The sequence below is a fragment of the Cyprinodon variegatus genome, unplaced genomic scaffold (assembly GCF_000732505.1).
Source record: "Cyprinodon variegatus isolate N-32 unplaced genomic scaffold, C_variegatus-1.0 Scaffold1543, whole genome shotgun sequence".
Taxonomy (NCBI): domain Eukaryota; kingdom Metazoa; phylum Chordata; class Actinopteri; order Cyprinodontiformes; family Cyprinodontidae; genus Cyprinodon; species Cyprinodon variegatus.
In genome coordinates, this window is record NW_015151996.1 from 26,678 (window position 1) to 42,860 (window position 16,183).

At 34.6% G+C, this 16,183-nt stretch overlaps 1 protein-coding gene across 1 annotated transcript; it reads right to left on the bottom strand.

Moving 5' to 3' along the window:
- Positions 1–493: 493 nt before the first annotated feature.
- LOC107103852 (calcium/calmodulin-dependent protein kinase type 1D-like) lies at positions 494–16,058 on the bottom strand. Its single transcript, XM_015403688.1, has 13 exons — positions 15,963–16,058; positions 13,488–13,591; positions 9,177–9,302; positions 9,012–9,086; positions 8,803–8,941; positions 7,196–7,319; positions 7,046–7,121; positions 5,925–6,037; positions 5,755–5,833; positions 5,200–5,287; positions 3,398–3,747; positions 3,201–3,298; positions 494–1,221 (listed from the first exon to the last, which is right to left on the bottom strand). The coding sequence occupies exons 2-12, from the start codon at positions 13,571–13,573 to the stop codon at positions 3,241–3,243; spliced, it is 1,314 nt and encodes a 437-aa protein (XP_015259174.1). The 5' UTR covers positions 13,574–13,591; positions 15,963–16,058; the 3' UTR covers positions 494–1,221; positions 3,201–3,240.
- Positions 16,059–16,183: the final 125 nt, after the last annotated feature.

Below are 16,183 nucleotides of genomic sequence, written 5' to 3' on the forward strand. Positions count from 1 at the left end.
AGTACTTCCACTTTTACCAGAGTATTTTTTAACACAAGTATCTGTACTTTTACTCAAGTACGGAAAGTGAGTACTTTTGCCATCTCTGCGTAGAACTAAGTGGCCTGTATAAGATAACAAACAACCCCACAGATTTTAAGACAGAAATTTTCTACATTTTGGAAAAATATAATCTGATAAAGATTACATTTATATACATATTTATGCCAGAATGATTTGACATGTAAATATGATTTCCCTACGACTTTAAAGTAAACAAAAACACACTAAAACTGTTGATTTAAGACAGAAAAACAGTTTTAGCGACCAGTCGATTGCATCATTCATGCTGCCCGTTCTTAGCAGCCAAATGTTTGGACAGACATTTGATTACATTAAAAAAAAACACTCAGTGGGGAGACGAAAACAAAAACAAAAATACCAGAAACATTTTGTTTTATTAAGAATATTTTATTTAACGAGTTCAAGTAAATGATTATCCACTCAGCTTTTATTTCTGAGCAAACCAGAATATCCTGAAAAGATCAATAAAGCTGCACAGGATTCAAGAAAAACAAAAAAACACATCCTCACATTTTACAAGTTGAGTTTTTACTAAAAATAATGATCAACTTTTAGGTTTGAATCCGCCGATGGCTTGTCAGAACTATGCATTAGCATTTTAATCATACTTTAAGTCTTAATGTGATTAATTTGCTTGAGCAAAGAAAGAAACAAACACAGGAGGAATAAAAACAAAAGATTTACATCATAGTTGCTTTCTAGAAGCTTAGAGCACTTTTTCAAAAAATCATGGAGGGTTTACAGCTTCCTTATTTACAGAAGTGGATGGACATTATCATCTCTTTTCTGCGTGCGCTTTATATATTTTAAATAATCATTTTGGAAAACGAGCAAACATACATCAAACAAATGAAGTTTTCTCTCTTAAAGGAAACTTTGAATTCCTGGAGGTCAGGGACTCTCACATGCAGCCCATCATTCCTTCCTTTGGATCGGTGATGGACAGATTCTGCCACTTGGATGAATGTTTAATTGGAGGGTGAGGGTGGGCGTGGGGGGGTATTTATTGGCACTCTTTCCGACCAAAAGCCCCACAGACTGTGGATGGTGCAAACCGCTTAGGTCCACGACGGAGTCAACCTCCTCTTCCTCTGAGCAACAAGGAGCTGCTGACATGAGACATGAGGCATCCTGCTGAGTCACAACAGCAGCACTGACCTGCAGGGGGATCAACACAATGGAGGGGGTTAAAATCACGACTCGGCAATTTCTTTTTAACCCCTTGACACCTGTATAAATATAGATGCATATTTTCAAATAAAAATAAAAACAATATTTATCCCAAAAGGGAAATTCAGTTTCTGTACAGGCCATCCAAGAACACAGAAAAGGCAAAACACAGACATTATACACGGCGTTCGAGGTATTGCTGCTGTCAACCTTACAGTTATAAAAAATGAAAAAGTAAAGTCATATTTCAAACTTTATCCAGAAAAGAATATAATCTGAGATGGCAAAAACTGTTTTTTTTTATGTATTTAAAAAGGGTATTTCCCTTTAACTCATTGCCAAACAGTTTTTTTTTATCTTTCTATTTAAAGATAAACACAATTGTAGGTTTGCAGATTTGTGACATTTATAACGGCCAATGATGGCACACTGTTAGGTACCAGTTGTAATGAAAACAAGAGCTTTCCAAAGGTTCCTAGGTCCACACCGAATGTGTAAAAACTGGCACTGGGGGAATGCACATGCTTTATTTGGGTGTGTACTTAATACAAAGTGTTTGTTGCAAAATTGCAACAATGGGCCTCAAGGGGTTAAATATCAATCTTTGTACTAAAATATTATTTCTTAAATGATTTGTGGACATTAAGCTTTAAAAAGAAGCATCATCTCCTGGTCAGACCCTGTAATTCAGTGAAAGGGTGGAGTCAGAGTGAGAAAATATGCAAGAGGGGGGTCACTGTACTGGCTGGAAGATGGAGGGGATTTCACTGGGAGTTGCAGGGAAGTGGACTGACATCTGGCATGGAAGGGCCATTTTTAATGTGTGCTACTGTAAATAGTGTATCACATGATGCAAAGTTTACATTTATTTTCTGCCCTTTTATTCTGAAACAAAGAGAAGTATGGAGTGAACTTTGTTTCGTTATTGTTTTGTAAATGGAAATTTGAATAAAAAGCAGCTTTAATAAACTTAGTCAAAAAAGGTTCTGAGAGTAACTGCGGTTTTTCAGATGTAAAAAAAAATTGTATTCAATTTTATTTTTCCAAATGTAATTTTTTCAAACTTTGTTTTTGTCAAAACATTTATTCATCAATTTTATATTTTTTCAAGTTTTACAAATTCTCTTCAATTCAAGCCCAATTAAAATGTTGCTAATGTTCAGCAGACCGATAGAAATATCTCTTTGATCCTTGAGAAGTCTTTTCAAGTTTTACTTTAGGATTGTATTTTTTTGTTTTCCAAAATTTCCATTTACAAACCATATTCTTTGCTTGCAACAATAACGGAGCAAAATTCACTTCATATATATATTATATCTATGCAGTACATTGGCAAAAATAAACAACTTCATTGTAAAATTGTGTATTTGTTATATTAATATTTTATTCCCATGTCAAAATCATTACATATATATAAAAATATCATAAATAAAAAAAATTAAATAAACTGCATACTAGTTTTCTTTAGCAACATTAAATGTTGCTAAAGTGATGGATACTAATAGGAGACAGTAAAGGACCCTGCAATGGGTTTAAAATGGTGAATCATCTGATCAGCGAATTTGCAGAAATATAGGGGCCCTAAAATCTAATTTTTCATAGGGCCTCAAGCAGGCTTGGGCCCTGAGCTCAGATGGAGTTAATAGGCAAAGCTAATTATGTGTGTTTAGGCAGTAGAACGGCCTAGTCAAAGTCTTGGTCTAACTTTAAACCTTATTTTCACACAGGTGCCTCATTCTTGATGCTCACTGTGTTTATTTTATTGTTATTTTTTGAAATACCGATAAAATACCCCGAGCCTGTTGCTTGTGAGGAATGAAATTTTAAAACCGTATGAATTGATTGTGATTTTCTTTGTAATTGTTGTTTTTGTTGCTGGAAATTGTCTGTCTGAAATAAATTAATTCATCCAGTGGGTATGAAGATCTGTGCGATGCGCTGCAAACTCTACTTAGTTGCTAACCTACCATAAAATCGTTTTTTTCCAGATGAAACGTCTCCCAGCTTTCACATCATAGAGCAAACGCCTGTCTGTAAAGTCTTGCCGTTCCGGTTTTTAGCGTATCTGTAAATGACGAAAAAAAAAAAGAAAGGAAATGACACATCAGGTGTTTGCTTTTGTTAAACATTAGAGATAAACAAGATGGCGGGTGCTGATCCATACCCGTTCAGGTTGGCTGGCTCTGAGTGGTACACGTTCTTCCCCTGCTCGGCTATAGAGGGCGCATGGTGCCCGGGGGCCTGGCTCTGAGTGGCCTTCAGCGGGTGGAAGGGGATCTTCAGATCCACGTGGCTTGTGGGCAGAGACATGTGATGCGTCTCACTGATGTTCCCGTTGACGTCTTCCTTCTTGGGTTCTGGCTTCTCTGGATCCAGATGTTTGGAGTGCTTTCTTGGTGAAGACAGGTCGCTGACTTTGATGTCGGGGACGCTGACCCTCCTCAGGGTTTGCTCTGTGTTGGCCATCTGCAGCTTCTTCATGTGGTTGATCGCTACAGCGGCGTTGATGGCCTGCTGTAAACAGAAGACAGAAACAAAAGGCTTTATCTCAACCAGTAATTCATTATGGGGGGAAATTTGTTTCACTATTTTAGACAAGAAAGATCACGTATTGTAAATAGGAATTAGAAAAATTTTGTACATAAAAGTGTGAAAAAAGTAAATTAAAATTTGAATAAAAGCATTTTGCTAATTAAAATAAAGAAAACATTTGTAGATAAAAATATAAATACAGTAAATAGATATCTAGTTTATAGAAAAAAATGTTTAGTAAATTAAAAAAAGAAAAAGGTTTTGAGGAGAGAGAGACTGCAAAAAAAAACAACACATTTTTTTTTTTCTCTTCAGTGTCCTTTTAGGGGCTCCGTAGAAACTTACTCTCAAAAAATCTTTTTGATTAAGAAAGATTTTAAAGTTACATTTTTGGATCACATTTTTTTTTCAAATGTCTGTTTACAAAATTTGACCTTTTTTCTTATTTCATTTTACAAAAGTATATAAAAAAAATTTAAATTTCCATTTTCACATTTTTTTTTTCCAAATTTGCATTTACAAAACTGTTGTTCTTCTTTTTCTTTTTTAAAAATGTCCATTTCCATAGAAACTTGCTCTCAAAAATCTTTTTTGATTAAGAAAGTTTTTAAAGTTACATTTTTGGATCACATTTTTTTTTTCAAATGTCTGTTTACAAAATTTGACCTTTTTTCTTATTTCATTTTACAAAAGTATATAAAAAAAAATTAAATTTCCATTTTCACATTTTTTTTTTTCCCAAATTTGCATTTACAAAACTGTTGTTCTTCTTTTTCTTTTTTTTTAAATTTCCATTTCCATAGAACTTACTCTAAAAAATCTTAAGAACTTTTTGAAAGTTACAATTTTGGATAACATCTTTTATTTCAGATTTCTCTTTACAGAATTTGATCCTTTTCTTTATTTCCATTTACAAAATTACAAAAACAAAATACGAATTTCCACTTTTAAATGTTTTTTTTTATTACTTCAATTTACAAAACTATATAAAAAAATCTAATTACCATTTTCCAATTTTTTTTCAAATATACATTTACAAAACTTGTTCTTCTTTTTCTCTTTTTAAAATTTCTATTTACTTAATTTTACATTTGTGTTTATAAAAGAATTGTTAAAAAAAAAATTGGAACAAAATTCATTCCATACTCATGACCACAAAGCAGTTTTAAATCCGAAAGGCAACCAGACTTTTGCTTCATATTATTTTTTCTTCACTGGGAAATTTTAATTGAAATAATAATGAAGAAAAAATACAGATCAGTTCTGTTCTCAATGCCAGTAAAAAAACACGCCCTCATTAGGTAACTTTAACGTCAGCACATCGTAATCAACTGGCCTTAATCGGGTAGGATTTAGGCAAACACCTGGTTAATGGGCTCCAAATCGCAACTTAACGTTACATCACTTTAAAGCCAGGAATCAGTGCGGACTGACCTTCCACTTGGACTTAGCAAAGTTCTTCTGGATCTGAATGCTGACGGAGTAGTAGATGTCTTGGCTGCGGGCCGTCTTTCCGATAATCCTGGAAAACAGACAACAGAAAGCTTAGATTTATTTCAAGGTGGAGATTAAGTCGTTACGTATCTGTGGTACGCAACCGTTCATCTAATTCTCTAAAGCAGGAATCTTCAGGGCAAGGAACCCCAAACTGGAGCAGGGACCCCCTAATTATATATAATGTATGGAATAGTGTCCTATCAAACTGCTCCTATAGTCACTCTATTACAGATGGAGTAATGTAACTAAAGTAATCCCTCCCTGGGATTATAAAGTATTTCTGATTCCTGGTTGATGGGACAGGTGTTGTGAATGAAACGGTGCCCAGCTTCCCCCCAATTTAAAAAAGTCTAATCAGCCAAAACTTTTGCGACCCCCATGCAGTTCCTCCGTGGACCCCATAGGGGTCGCGGACCCCCTGTTGAAGACCCCCACATTAGGGCGTCTGAGCAGATTTATCGTTTTTTATGAAAGTAAATGAGTCCAACCCACCAAGGATGTCTGAGAGCTTGCTCTGTGGAGTAACGCATGCTGGGGTTCTTCTGCATCATGTTGCGAATGAAATCCTTTGCTGCAGAGTAAAAGTAGGAAACTTAGAGGGGCAAAGAGAAATAAACACTAAAATGAAGAAGTTCTTTTTAGATAGAAGTCAGTAAAATTACCAGATTCTGATATATCATCCCAAAAGGGTGAATCAAACTCATACTGCGCCTTCATAATCTTGGAAAAGAGTCTGGTTTCACTTTCTTCATAAAACGGAGGATAACCACAGAGTCTGTAATAAAAAACATGAATTAATTATTCCTTTAAAGACACACAGGCTGTGTAATGATATTTACTACCAGTAGAGGGAGCTGCTGCACACTTTGATTTACTTTAAACATGTTCACAATATGGACATGTGTTTATATGAGATATTTTATATGTTCATATTTAAGTCTCATCATGAATGTTTGTTGACTCTAGGCCCATCTATGGAGTGAAGTTTGTTCCATTATTGTTTTAAGCAAAGAACACGTTTTTATTTGGAATTTAAAAAGTTAAAAAAATAAAACTTTAAAACGTCTTGATTAAGAATAGGTTTCAGAATAACTTTTCTGCATTCTCTGATTTTATTTTTCCAAATTAATTCGTTTTCCTTTTTTTTATTTGTTTTCTTTTTTTCCTTCTTTTTTTTAAGATGTTATATTTTCTAATTTTATTTTTCAGATTTAGTTTTTACATATTGTATTTCTTTCCAATTTTGTTTTCCAAATCACTGTTTCTATATATCTGGGGGCGGGCTTTACTGTGGAGTGAGGAGCAAAGGCGCATTTCTATTGGTCTGCTGGACGTTAGCAACGTGTGATAGGCTGATAGTGAAGAGAACGTGATCTGTGAAACACCATTTTAAAAGAATGCAATTCAAAAAACTAAGTCAGAAAAATTATCTGAAAACGTAAAATAGAAATCTTAAACTCTGTAAAAGAAAATGTTAAAGTTTGAAAAATGTAAAATTTCACAAAGTAAAAAACACCATTTGAAAAAATAAATGAAAGAAAATGGAAGAAAAAGTTTTTCTGGATTGCATTTTTAAAATTTTCCATTTACAAAATGTGTTCTTTGCTTGTAACAATAATGGAACAAATATCACTCCATACATGTGGACATGCGTTTTTTTGTCTGCATCCCTGTAATCCCATATTTCTTGCCTCTTGTTTTTTTCAATGAATGAATGAGTAAAGAAATCGTTCCGTCTGTAATGTGAAAATGCATTTGCTAAAAGAAAGAAAAGGATACTTACAAGATGTAGGTAATAACCCCAATGGACCAGCAGTCTACTGCCTTGCTGTAGGGCTTCTGTGCTAGAACTTCAGGCGCTGAGAATGAGAAGAATCAGATTATTTCTGGTTTTTAATTACTTTTCATAACTGTCAGCAGGTTAGTCCCTTACCTACGTAACCTGGGGTTCCGCAGGCTGTAGACATGATGCCATTTTCCGCCATCTTTGACAGGCCGAAGTCACTGATCATGATCTTAGAGTCCTCATCCTGGCTGTAATAGAGGATGTTCTCTGGCTGCGGGGGGGGGGGGCAGATAGAAAAGCCGTTAAAACATCGACTGTCATGTTCATTTTGTTCTAAAGTATCACTGATGATGGATCAGATGGTGGAAAATGTAAAAAGCAGAAGAGGAGCTTTTCCAGTCCTATTTATTCTAAAACCTTTAGTTACAACCGTCGACTTTAGCATCACAGCAGAAACAGAATAAAAATAAAAAAACAAAAGCAGCCTCCGCTTTATTTTTTTATATGTTTAAAAAAATCATAACTTAGTTGATTGAGCTAATTTCTTTGACATGTTCTGTTAATCTTTTGGACAAAAGCAGCTTAGAAATCTGTGTCATTTTTGACCCTTAAACCGATACGGTTGGGGCGGGACTAAAGTAACATGAGATCTGGGTTGATGATTGACACTTTAGGCACCTGAAAAAAGTGTTCCCATGTGTTGCGTTTATGAACAGTGTGAATTAAAAAATGTCTTAAAATATATATAATTGAAAATAACGTTTCTTTTTAGTTTAAATCTTGTTTTCTGATTAAAAAACAGTTTCAAAAATGCTTTTCCTAATAAATTTTTTCTGTTTCAAATCTTTTAAATATAATTTTTTGTTTACATTTTTTTTTACAGTTTAATTGTTCTGTTACATTTTATTTGTGCTTTCAGTTTCAAATCTTTTAGTTTAAATATAAAAAAAATTGAAATAGAAAAAAATGAATGGCCCCAATTTAGCGCCATACAGCCTCCATGGAGCATTGATAAGCTCCAAGTGTTGTATTGAGGTAAAAAAAAATTTAAGGTCTTTCAAATTATCGTGATAGTTACTTGCTTTGTTGCTTTATAATCAACTCGGAGAATAGAATTAATCTTTATATCCCAGATTTAAATAGTTTGTTTTATAGTTTCTCTAAAAACAGTTTTTTCAGACAGTGTAGAAGAAAATGGCTTCCAGATGTGAGGGTGCGTTCCACTTTTAGTCAAAATATCTAAGTAGGAAAAAGCAACTGGAACCTCCAACAAAGTGGAATTCAAATCTTTAAAATTGGGGGTCCAAATTCCACCTCCAGATCAAAACATTTAATTTTTATAGATGTTTGAGATCGGCCTATTTTCCAGTGCGGTCCTGTCTTTCGGGCTGTGGCTGGCTGGATGTGCTCTCTTCGTCCTCTGGCGTAGGGGTTGGCATGTGGGCTCGTCAGCAGATGGCCGCTCACACTGAGCCTGGTTCTGCTGGAGGTTTTTCCTGTTATACGGGAGTTTTTCCTCTCCACTGTCGCTACAAGTATACCTAGTCTGAGGGATTGCATTCGAGTCAATGAGTCGATGCAATCAGCTGGTTTTTCTAGGATAGAAAACTTTGAATCAATCTGACTGGATGTTCTGGAAAGTGCCTTGAGATGACATGATGTGAAGTGGAGCTATAGAAATAAACTGAATTGAATTGAAATATGGCGACCATCTGTTAGCATTCAAAAACTGCTTATTTATTTCTGGGTCTCACCTTGAGGTCTCGATGGACGATGCCGTTTTGATGCAGGTAGCCGACGGCCTCCAGCACCTGCTGGATCACCCTGCTGGCGTCCTTCTCTGAATAAACGCCTCGGTCCAGAATACGGTCAAACAATTCGCCACCTGCAACGCTGGAGTAGAGACAGGACACTGTTCAAACCCACTCATCTCTGTCTGGAGGAGGATCAAACAGAAACTCACAGCTGCATGATGAGATAGTAATGCGTCCGGCTTTCGTAGAAATCTTCCATCCCAACAACATTTTCATGCTGGATTCTGTTTGGAAAGAAGAGAGGCATTGGTTACGCCGCCATAGAGGTCAGTCTCTGCGGATGCAGGATGGGAGGTTAATTAAACAGTCATTACTTTCTCAGCACAGCGATCTCGTTCTCCAGGTTGATGTCCCTCTTCTTTTTCTTCTTTATACATTTCATAGCGAACGTCTTTCCTGTCTTCCGCTCTCTCACCATGAAGACCTCAGAGAACGCCCCCCTGTTGAAGACACACGAGGAAACATAAGACAGTGAGACGCTGAGATCGGTGTTCCTAAGAAACGCTTTCTAGGTTCTTCTCTGGTGGGAGGAAATGAGCGTTTCCTCTGAGAGATGGCTGCTCTTCCTCCTCTGTTACTGTTCAGTTTGTTCAAGCTTTTCTTTTACAGAAACTTATAATTAAAGGACTCAGTTGTATGGAGTGAATTGTGTTCCATAATTGTTGCAAGCAAAGAGCATGTTCTGTAAATGGAAATTGGAAACAAACAAAATCTAGAAATGACACGTCTTAAAATAAAATGATCTTTTGAGAGTCATTTTACCATTTTCTTAGATTTTATTCTTTTAATTCGATTCAATTCAGTTTATATAAAAAGAGCCATTTCACTTCTGTTCTCTCAAGGCTTTTTTCAGATTTTCTATTTTAAATTTTTATTAAAATGATCTGATTTCATTTATTTTCTGATGTTTTTTTTATTTTATTTTTCAGTTTGAGTTTCACATATTTACAGATCACATTCTCTTCACTCCAAGCCCAATACAAACGCTCAGTCATGACCAATAAAAGGTATTGCTACACTCAAAAAACGAACGAGAAATAAGTAAAAATTTCCTAAATTTAGTGTATTTAACCTGTATTTGAGTAGGTAAATTAGATAATTTGCCAATGGAATGAGTGTTTTTACTCTTAAAGTAAGATAGATAGATAATATGCATTTGTAATAAGGACAATGGAATTTTATTTTCTTATTTTAAATCTAAATTGTCTTGTTCCATTGGCAAAATGTCTCTTTTATCTCCTCAATTCAAGAACAAATGCACTTGTTTCAAGAATAAATTACTTATCTAGATTTTGATTTTTTCCAGTGTAACGCCAAACAGACCAATAGAAATGCATCTTTACTCTTCAATCCAGAGGAAGGCCCGCCCCCAGAATGGAAGGAAATTGAATCTGGAAAATTTTATTTTGAAAATTTTTATTTTTTATTTTTATTAATTTGGATTATTTCAAACAAAAAAATATTTTTTGAATGAAAGTTTTTTATTTTATTTTAATTTCTGATCTGGATTTTATTTTATTAATAAATTCCATTAACGAAGATCTCCTTTCTTGCAAAAAAAATATGGAACGAAATTCCCTCCATACAGCGGCCCTGGAAAGGCACTGCAGCTTTTATTCCTGATCAAATATATCTAACACCAAGTGTTTAAAATCACTCCTATTTATAGCATCTAGATTTCCAGATTTGAGTTTCTTAGAATTCCCCTGAACAAAAGTAAAGAGAAAACCTCATCATGAGGTTAAGATCTCCTGATTAAGTCTGCAGCTTAACTATTCACATGTCAGAAGTCTGTTATTTTGCTCTGGCAGCGTTACGTCCTGTCCCCATGCTATCTTCAGCCCCAGTCTGGGAATAGTTGTTCCAGCGGGAGGATTAGGACCATTTATCCCTGACGCAATGGAAACAGCGGCCAGCTGAGGGCTCCAGGCCCAAAGGTCAGACTCTGAGCCTGTGGAGGGGGGGGGCAGACACTGAGCGGGTCAGGTCACAGACAGGTGTCAAGGTTTGGAGGCAGACATGATGATCAAGCTGCCATCTGTTCAGAAGCTGACACACTTTTTCAGAGATGGAAAAAGGTCAGAACTGATCTGAACTCCAGTTATTTTGCATTTTTATGTCTCAATTTGCCAAAATTACTACAGTTAATCAATTAATATAGCATATATATATATATATATTTCTCCTTAATAAACTAGAAGACAATATATGCAGTTAATAAAGCATGATTTATTACAAGGTGTCGGATTTAAAAATTGGCAGATTTTAACTGCAATATTTGCATTTCTGTGGCTCAGTTTGCCTTTATTACTCATTAGTGAAGCTTTAAATGCCAATAACAAATATTCAGGCAGCGTTATGGACGACTAAAACCAGCTGTCTGATTAGCTGATATGAGTATTAGTTCCAAAAGGTGAAGGCATTATATTTATAATGTAAATTTTGTTTAAAACAAAACCTAAAATAAACTGAAACTAAAAAAGAAGAACTTTTAACCTTGACAGCCATGTTTCACAATATTTTCACATGTTCTTTTGTTTAATTTGAATATTTTTTATGGTAAAAGCAGCTGTATTTTTTATGGAAGCAGGTTTGAACATTATAATGTTCAAAAACCATTTGACATATATAAATAATAATAATAAATGTTTAGGACTGAGCGCAAAGTCATGTGCTGCACCATACATATGGAAATGTGTTGTAATTCTACTAATATATCTCTTTCCTTCTGAGTATATATAAGAATAGCAAATATAATAGCAAAAATATTTAGTTACTAAAGCATTATTATTTAAGCTGTTTGATTTTTAACTCAATGCAATGAAAATACAAAGTTTTTACTCATTGAACGTGTGAAAAAACTGTTTTTATCGGCCACCCATAAATCCCTCACGATCATCTATTGATGATCTAGATAAGTCATTTTTTCTTGAAATAAATGCATTTGTTCTTGGATTGAGGAGGTAAAAGTGACATTTTACCAATGGAACAAGACAATTTACATTTAAAATAAGAAAACACAATTGCATTGTCTTATTTCAAGTGCATTTTATTTAAATATCTTATTTTAAGAGTAAAAATACTTATTCCAGTGGCAAATCATCTCATTTACCTACTCAAATTAAGGGTAAAAACGCTTAATTTAAGACATTTTTACTTATTTCTAGATAGTTTTTCCAGTGCAACCCTAAGCTTTAGTTTTGCAGGTCGTTCTGGGAAATAAAACACAAAAGCTTCTTAAAGAGAAAACAGACTCCTTCAGTCTTATCGGTGCTGATGTTTGCAGAGGAAAACTCTACTCTCTAAAATATTCAACCTGCTGAATAAACTCACTTCATGACTTCTGATGGGAAAACAAAAGAATCCAGGTGAAGGTGTTAAAAACCGTGGATGTTATTGAACGCCACTTTGGTTGAAGGATTCACAGTAAATGCATTTTGGTTGAGAATTCTCATTGATCAAACATAAATACTGAATTTTCTCTTCTCATCACGATCTTGATATAAACCAGATAAAATTCTTGTTTTTTGGAGCAAATGATGTTTCCAGATCTACATGGATGTGTTTTAAAAATGAGCTTTTCTCTTTAAGTAACATTAACGGAAGGTGAGAAGGTCACAAAAATGGCGACAATTTTCCCGCAACATTTTGGACAAAAACACAAAATCATAGAACTCTGAAATATAGAAATATAGAATATAGAATAGTTGTGTAGCCAAATAATAAAATTTAGCTTCATTGCCTAAAATTAGGGCAACATATTTAAATTACTGTAGCAATCTATTAATCTATGGATTCTTTTTATTAATTAACAAAGCTAAGAAAAAAAGTATTTAGGATTTAAAAAGAAATTAAATATTTCACATTAATTTTAAATGGCAAAGAGATGAAAGAAAATAAACGTTTATATACATGTAGTCAAGTCAGCAGTCGCCAATAATGTGTAAATATTAAAGCATTTAAATTTTTTTTTTATTATATAATAGTGCATTTAATTATTTGTGCATTTTACAATTCAATGGTATATTTATTATTTGTATCATGTATTAAATAAATGATTAAATATCACAAACACCCATTTAGTGAGACGTTTTTTTATCATATATTTTGGCCTCAGGATACCAATTCAATTACCAAATTAGTCAACGAACTTTAACAAGCGATTAATGGTGATTAATCAATATATTAACAAAACAAAAGGATACTTTTAATGTATTTTTAGAAGTCAGACTAAATGTTCAGATCATTTTTTAATTTTTTTTTGCATTTCTTCTTTCTATAAACTGTATTTTTTTTTGTGAAGTGAAATTGTAGCTTTGAGTTTTACCCTCAATTGATAAAATTATTTAAATAAAGCTTATAAATTTGTTCATATTGTGACAAAACCTATTAGGATTAATGGAGTTGCACGTCTCATAGTGACACATTTTTCCCAGATAATTGTATATTTTATTGAAAGGAAAATAGTGACAGATGGCCTCCCCTTTTTTAGTGAATGAACACCATCAGGAGAGTCAGACTAAAACTTAAACAAAGTAGGCCTTCTTATCTCAATCCAATCAAACCACTAATCTCTTCCTTTACCTCCAGCTGTGCAAAACTTTTCACCGACGGGAAATACTTACGATCCCAACTCTTCAATGAAGTCAAAAATCTCCTGGATGTTTTCCGTGTTCTTCTTCCAGGCGTAGTCGCCCTCCTGACGACCCATGTCTGCAGCTGGGATTTCCTTCAAGACGAAGCAGAACAAACAAGCGTAGATGTTAGCGAGGAAAGAAGCTCCACGGTGACCTGGTTCCCTCCTATCAGTGTCTAAGGGCTGCATGGGACGAGATCCCTGATCAGTGTGCCGCCTCCTCCATCACGATGATCATCATATATCCAGACGGTTATGAGGGATTAGTGAAGTCATGACAAAGCGGTTATGAAGGTTGATGTGTCTGCTGCACAGCTTAGACGGTCTTACAGGAGAGCAGGCAGACAGACAAAAGGTGAGCGCCATAATCTGATCTGAAGCCATGTCTCAGTTTGCTGCAGATGCTGACATCAACAAAGCAAAGCTAGAAATGCGATGAAATTATGATTAAATCAAAGTCCTGAAGGAGAAGTTAAAACTAAAAGGTGCTGATGAGGATTAGGAGCACTTTTAATGAGCAGGTTACCCAGTTTGGCTTTTCTCTTATATAAGAGATTAAGTGACTCCTGATCTGGAGACCTGATCTTCTCAAAGCCCAAACCACATTTATCGCCAAGTAAAATAAACTAAAACTCTAAAATAAGTTAATTTAATGGAGCTTTGAGAGCAAATCCAGTTTTCCTTTTTTTCTCCACATTAATAAAAGATCCTGCAGCACGAGTGGAGATGTTAGCAAAACAGAAGCTCTGCAAGGAAAAAAATGCAACAATTTGATTTAAACAAACAAAAAAAGATAAATGCATGGATGCAGTTTCAGAGGCTGCAGCAACATGATGAAGATAAATAATTCCTACTCTTATATTGTTTAATCTAAAGTGTTTTAACAAAAAAACTAGGATTTTTCTTATAAATGAAATGATAGATAAGAAGACAAATGTCCCTCTAGTAACGGAGAGAAAGATGCATCCATGCAGCATCAGAGGCTGCAGCAACATGATAAAAATAAATAATTCCTACTCTTATATTGTTTAATCTAAAGTGTTTTAACAAAAAAACTAGGATTTTTCTTATAAATGAAGTGATAGATAAAGAGAAACACGCGCTCCTCTAGTAACAAAGAGAGCAATGCATCCATGCAGCATCAGAGGCTGCAGCAACATGATAAAAATAAATAATTCCTACTCTTAAATTGTTTAATCTAAAGTGTTTTAACAAAAAAAAAACTAGGATTTTTCTTATAAATGAAGTGATTAATAAGAAAAAAGATGCTCCTCTAGTAACAGAGAGAGCAATGCATCCATGCAGCATCAGAGGCTGCAGCAACATGATAAAAATAAATAATTCCAACTCTTATATTGTTTAATCTAAAGTGTTTTAACAAAAAAAAAACTAGGATTTTTCTTATAAATGAAGTGATAGATAAGAAGTCAAATGTCCCTCTAGTAACAGAGAGAAAGATGCATCTATGCAGCATCAGAGGCTGCAAAAACAGGATGAAAAAATACATTTCTCCTCTTATATTGCCTAATCTAAAGTATTTTAACAAAAAAAAAAACTAAGATTTTTCTTATAAATGAAGTGATAGATAAGAAGTCAAATGTCCCTCTAGTAACAGAGAGAAAGATGCATCTATGCAGCATCAGAGGCTGCAAAAACAGGATGAAAAAATACATTTCTCCTCTTATATTGCCTAATCTAAAGTATTTTAACAAAAAAAAAAACTAAGATTTTTCTTATAAATGAAGTGATAGATAAAGAGAAACACGCTCCTCTAGTAACAGAGAGAGCAATGCATCCATGCAGCATCAGAGGCTGCAGCAACATGATAAAAATAAATAATTCCTACTCTTATATTGTTTAATCTAAAGTGTTTTAACAAAAAAACTAGGATTTTTCTTATAAATGAAGTGATAGATAAGAAGACAAATGCCCCTCTAGTAACGGAGAGAAAGATGCATCTATGCAGCATCAGAGGCTGCAAAAACAGGATGAAAAAATACATTTCTCCTCTTATATTGCCTAATCTAAAGTATTTTAACAAAAAAAAACTAAGATTTTTCTCATAAATGAAGTGATAGATAAGAAGAAAGACGCTCCTCTAGTAACAGAGAGAGCAATGCATCCATGCAGCATCAGAGGCTGCAGCAACAGGATAAAAATTAATAATTCCTACTCTTATATTGTTTAATCTAAAGTGTTTTAACAAAAAAACTAGGAATTGTCTTATAAATGAAGTGATAGATAAGAAAGATGCTCCTATAGTAACTGAGAGAGCAATGCATCCATGCAGCATCAGAGGCTGCAAAAACAGGACTAAAAAATAAATAAATTAAAGCTGCAATGGAAACAATCACAAATTCAGGTCAGGTTTAAAACCAGGAGAGAAAAACAGGAAAAAGTCTCTACCTTCAGTTTGGTTTAAACTAAGCAGTTAAAGATAAAGCCTCTAGCAGCTGAGACTCACCTACAAGCTCTGTTCAGTGAAGCAGTGCGACTCTCCAAGCTCTCCAGGATCTGGCAGGTTGCTGCGTCTTGGAGCGCTCAAATAGCCTTCGGTCGTCACGTTGGAGATTATTGCTTCCCCATGGAGAGAGAGCCAGGGAGGGGAGGGGGGGCTCATTGAGACTCAGAGCAGATCACCTGGCTGATGCTGCTGCCGCATCATTCATCTGCTGCAGCAGTGGG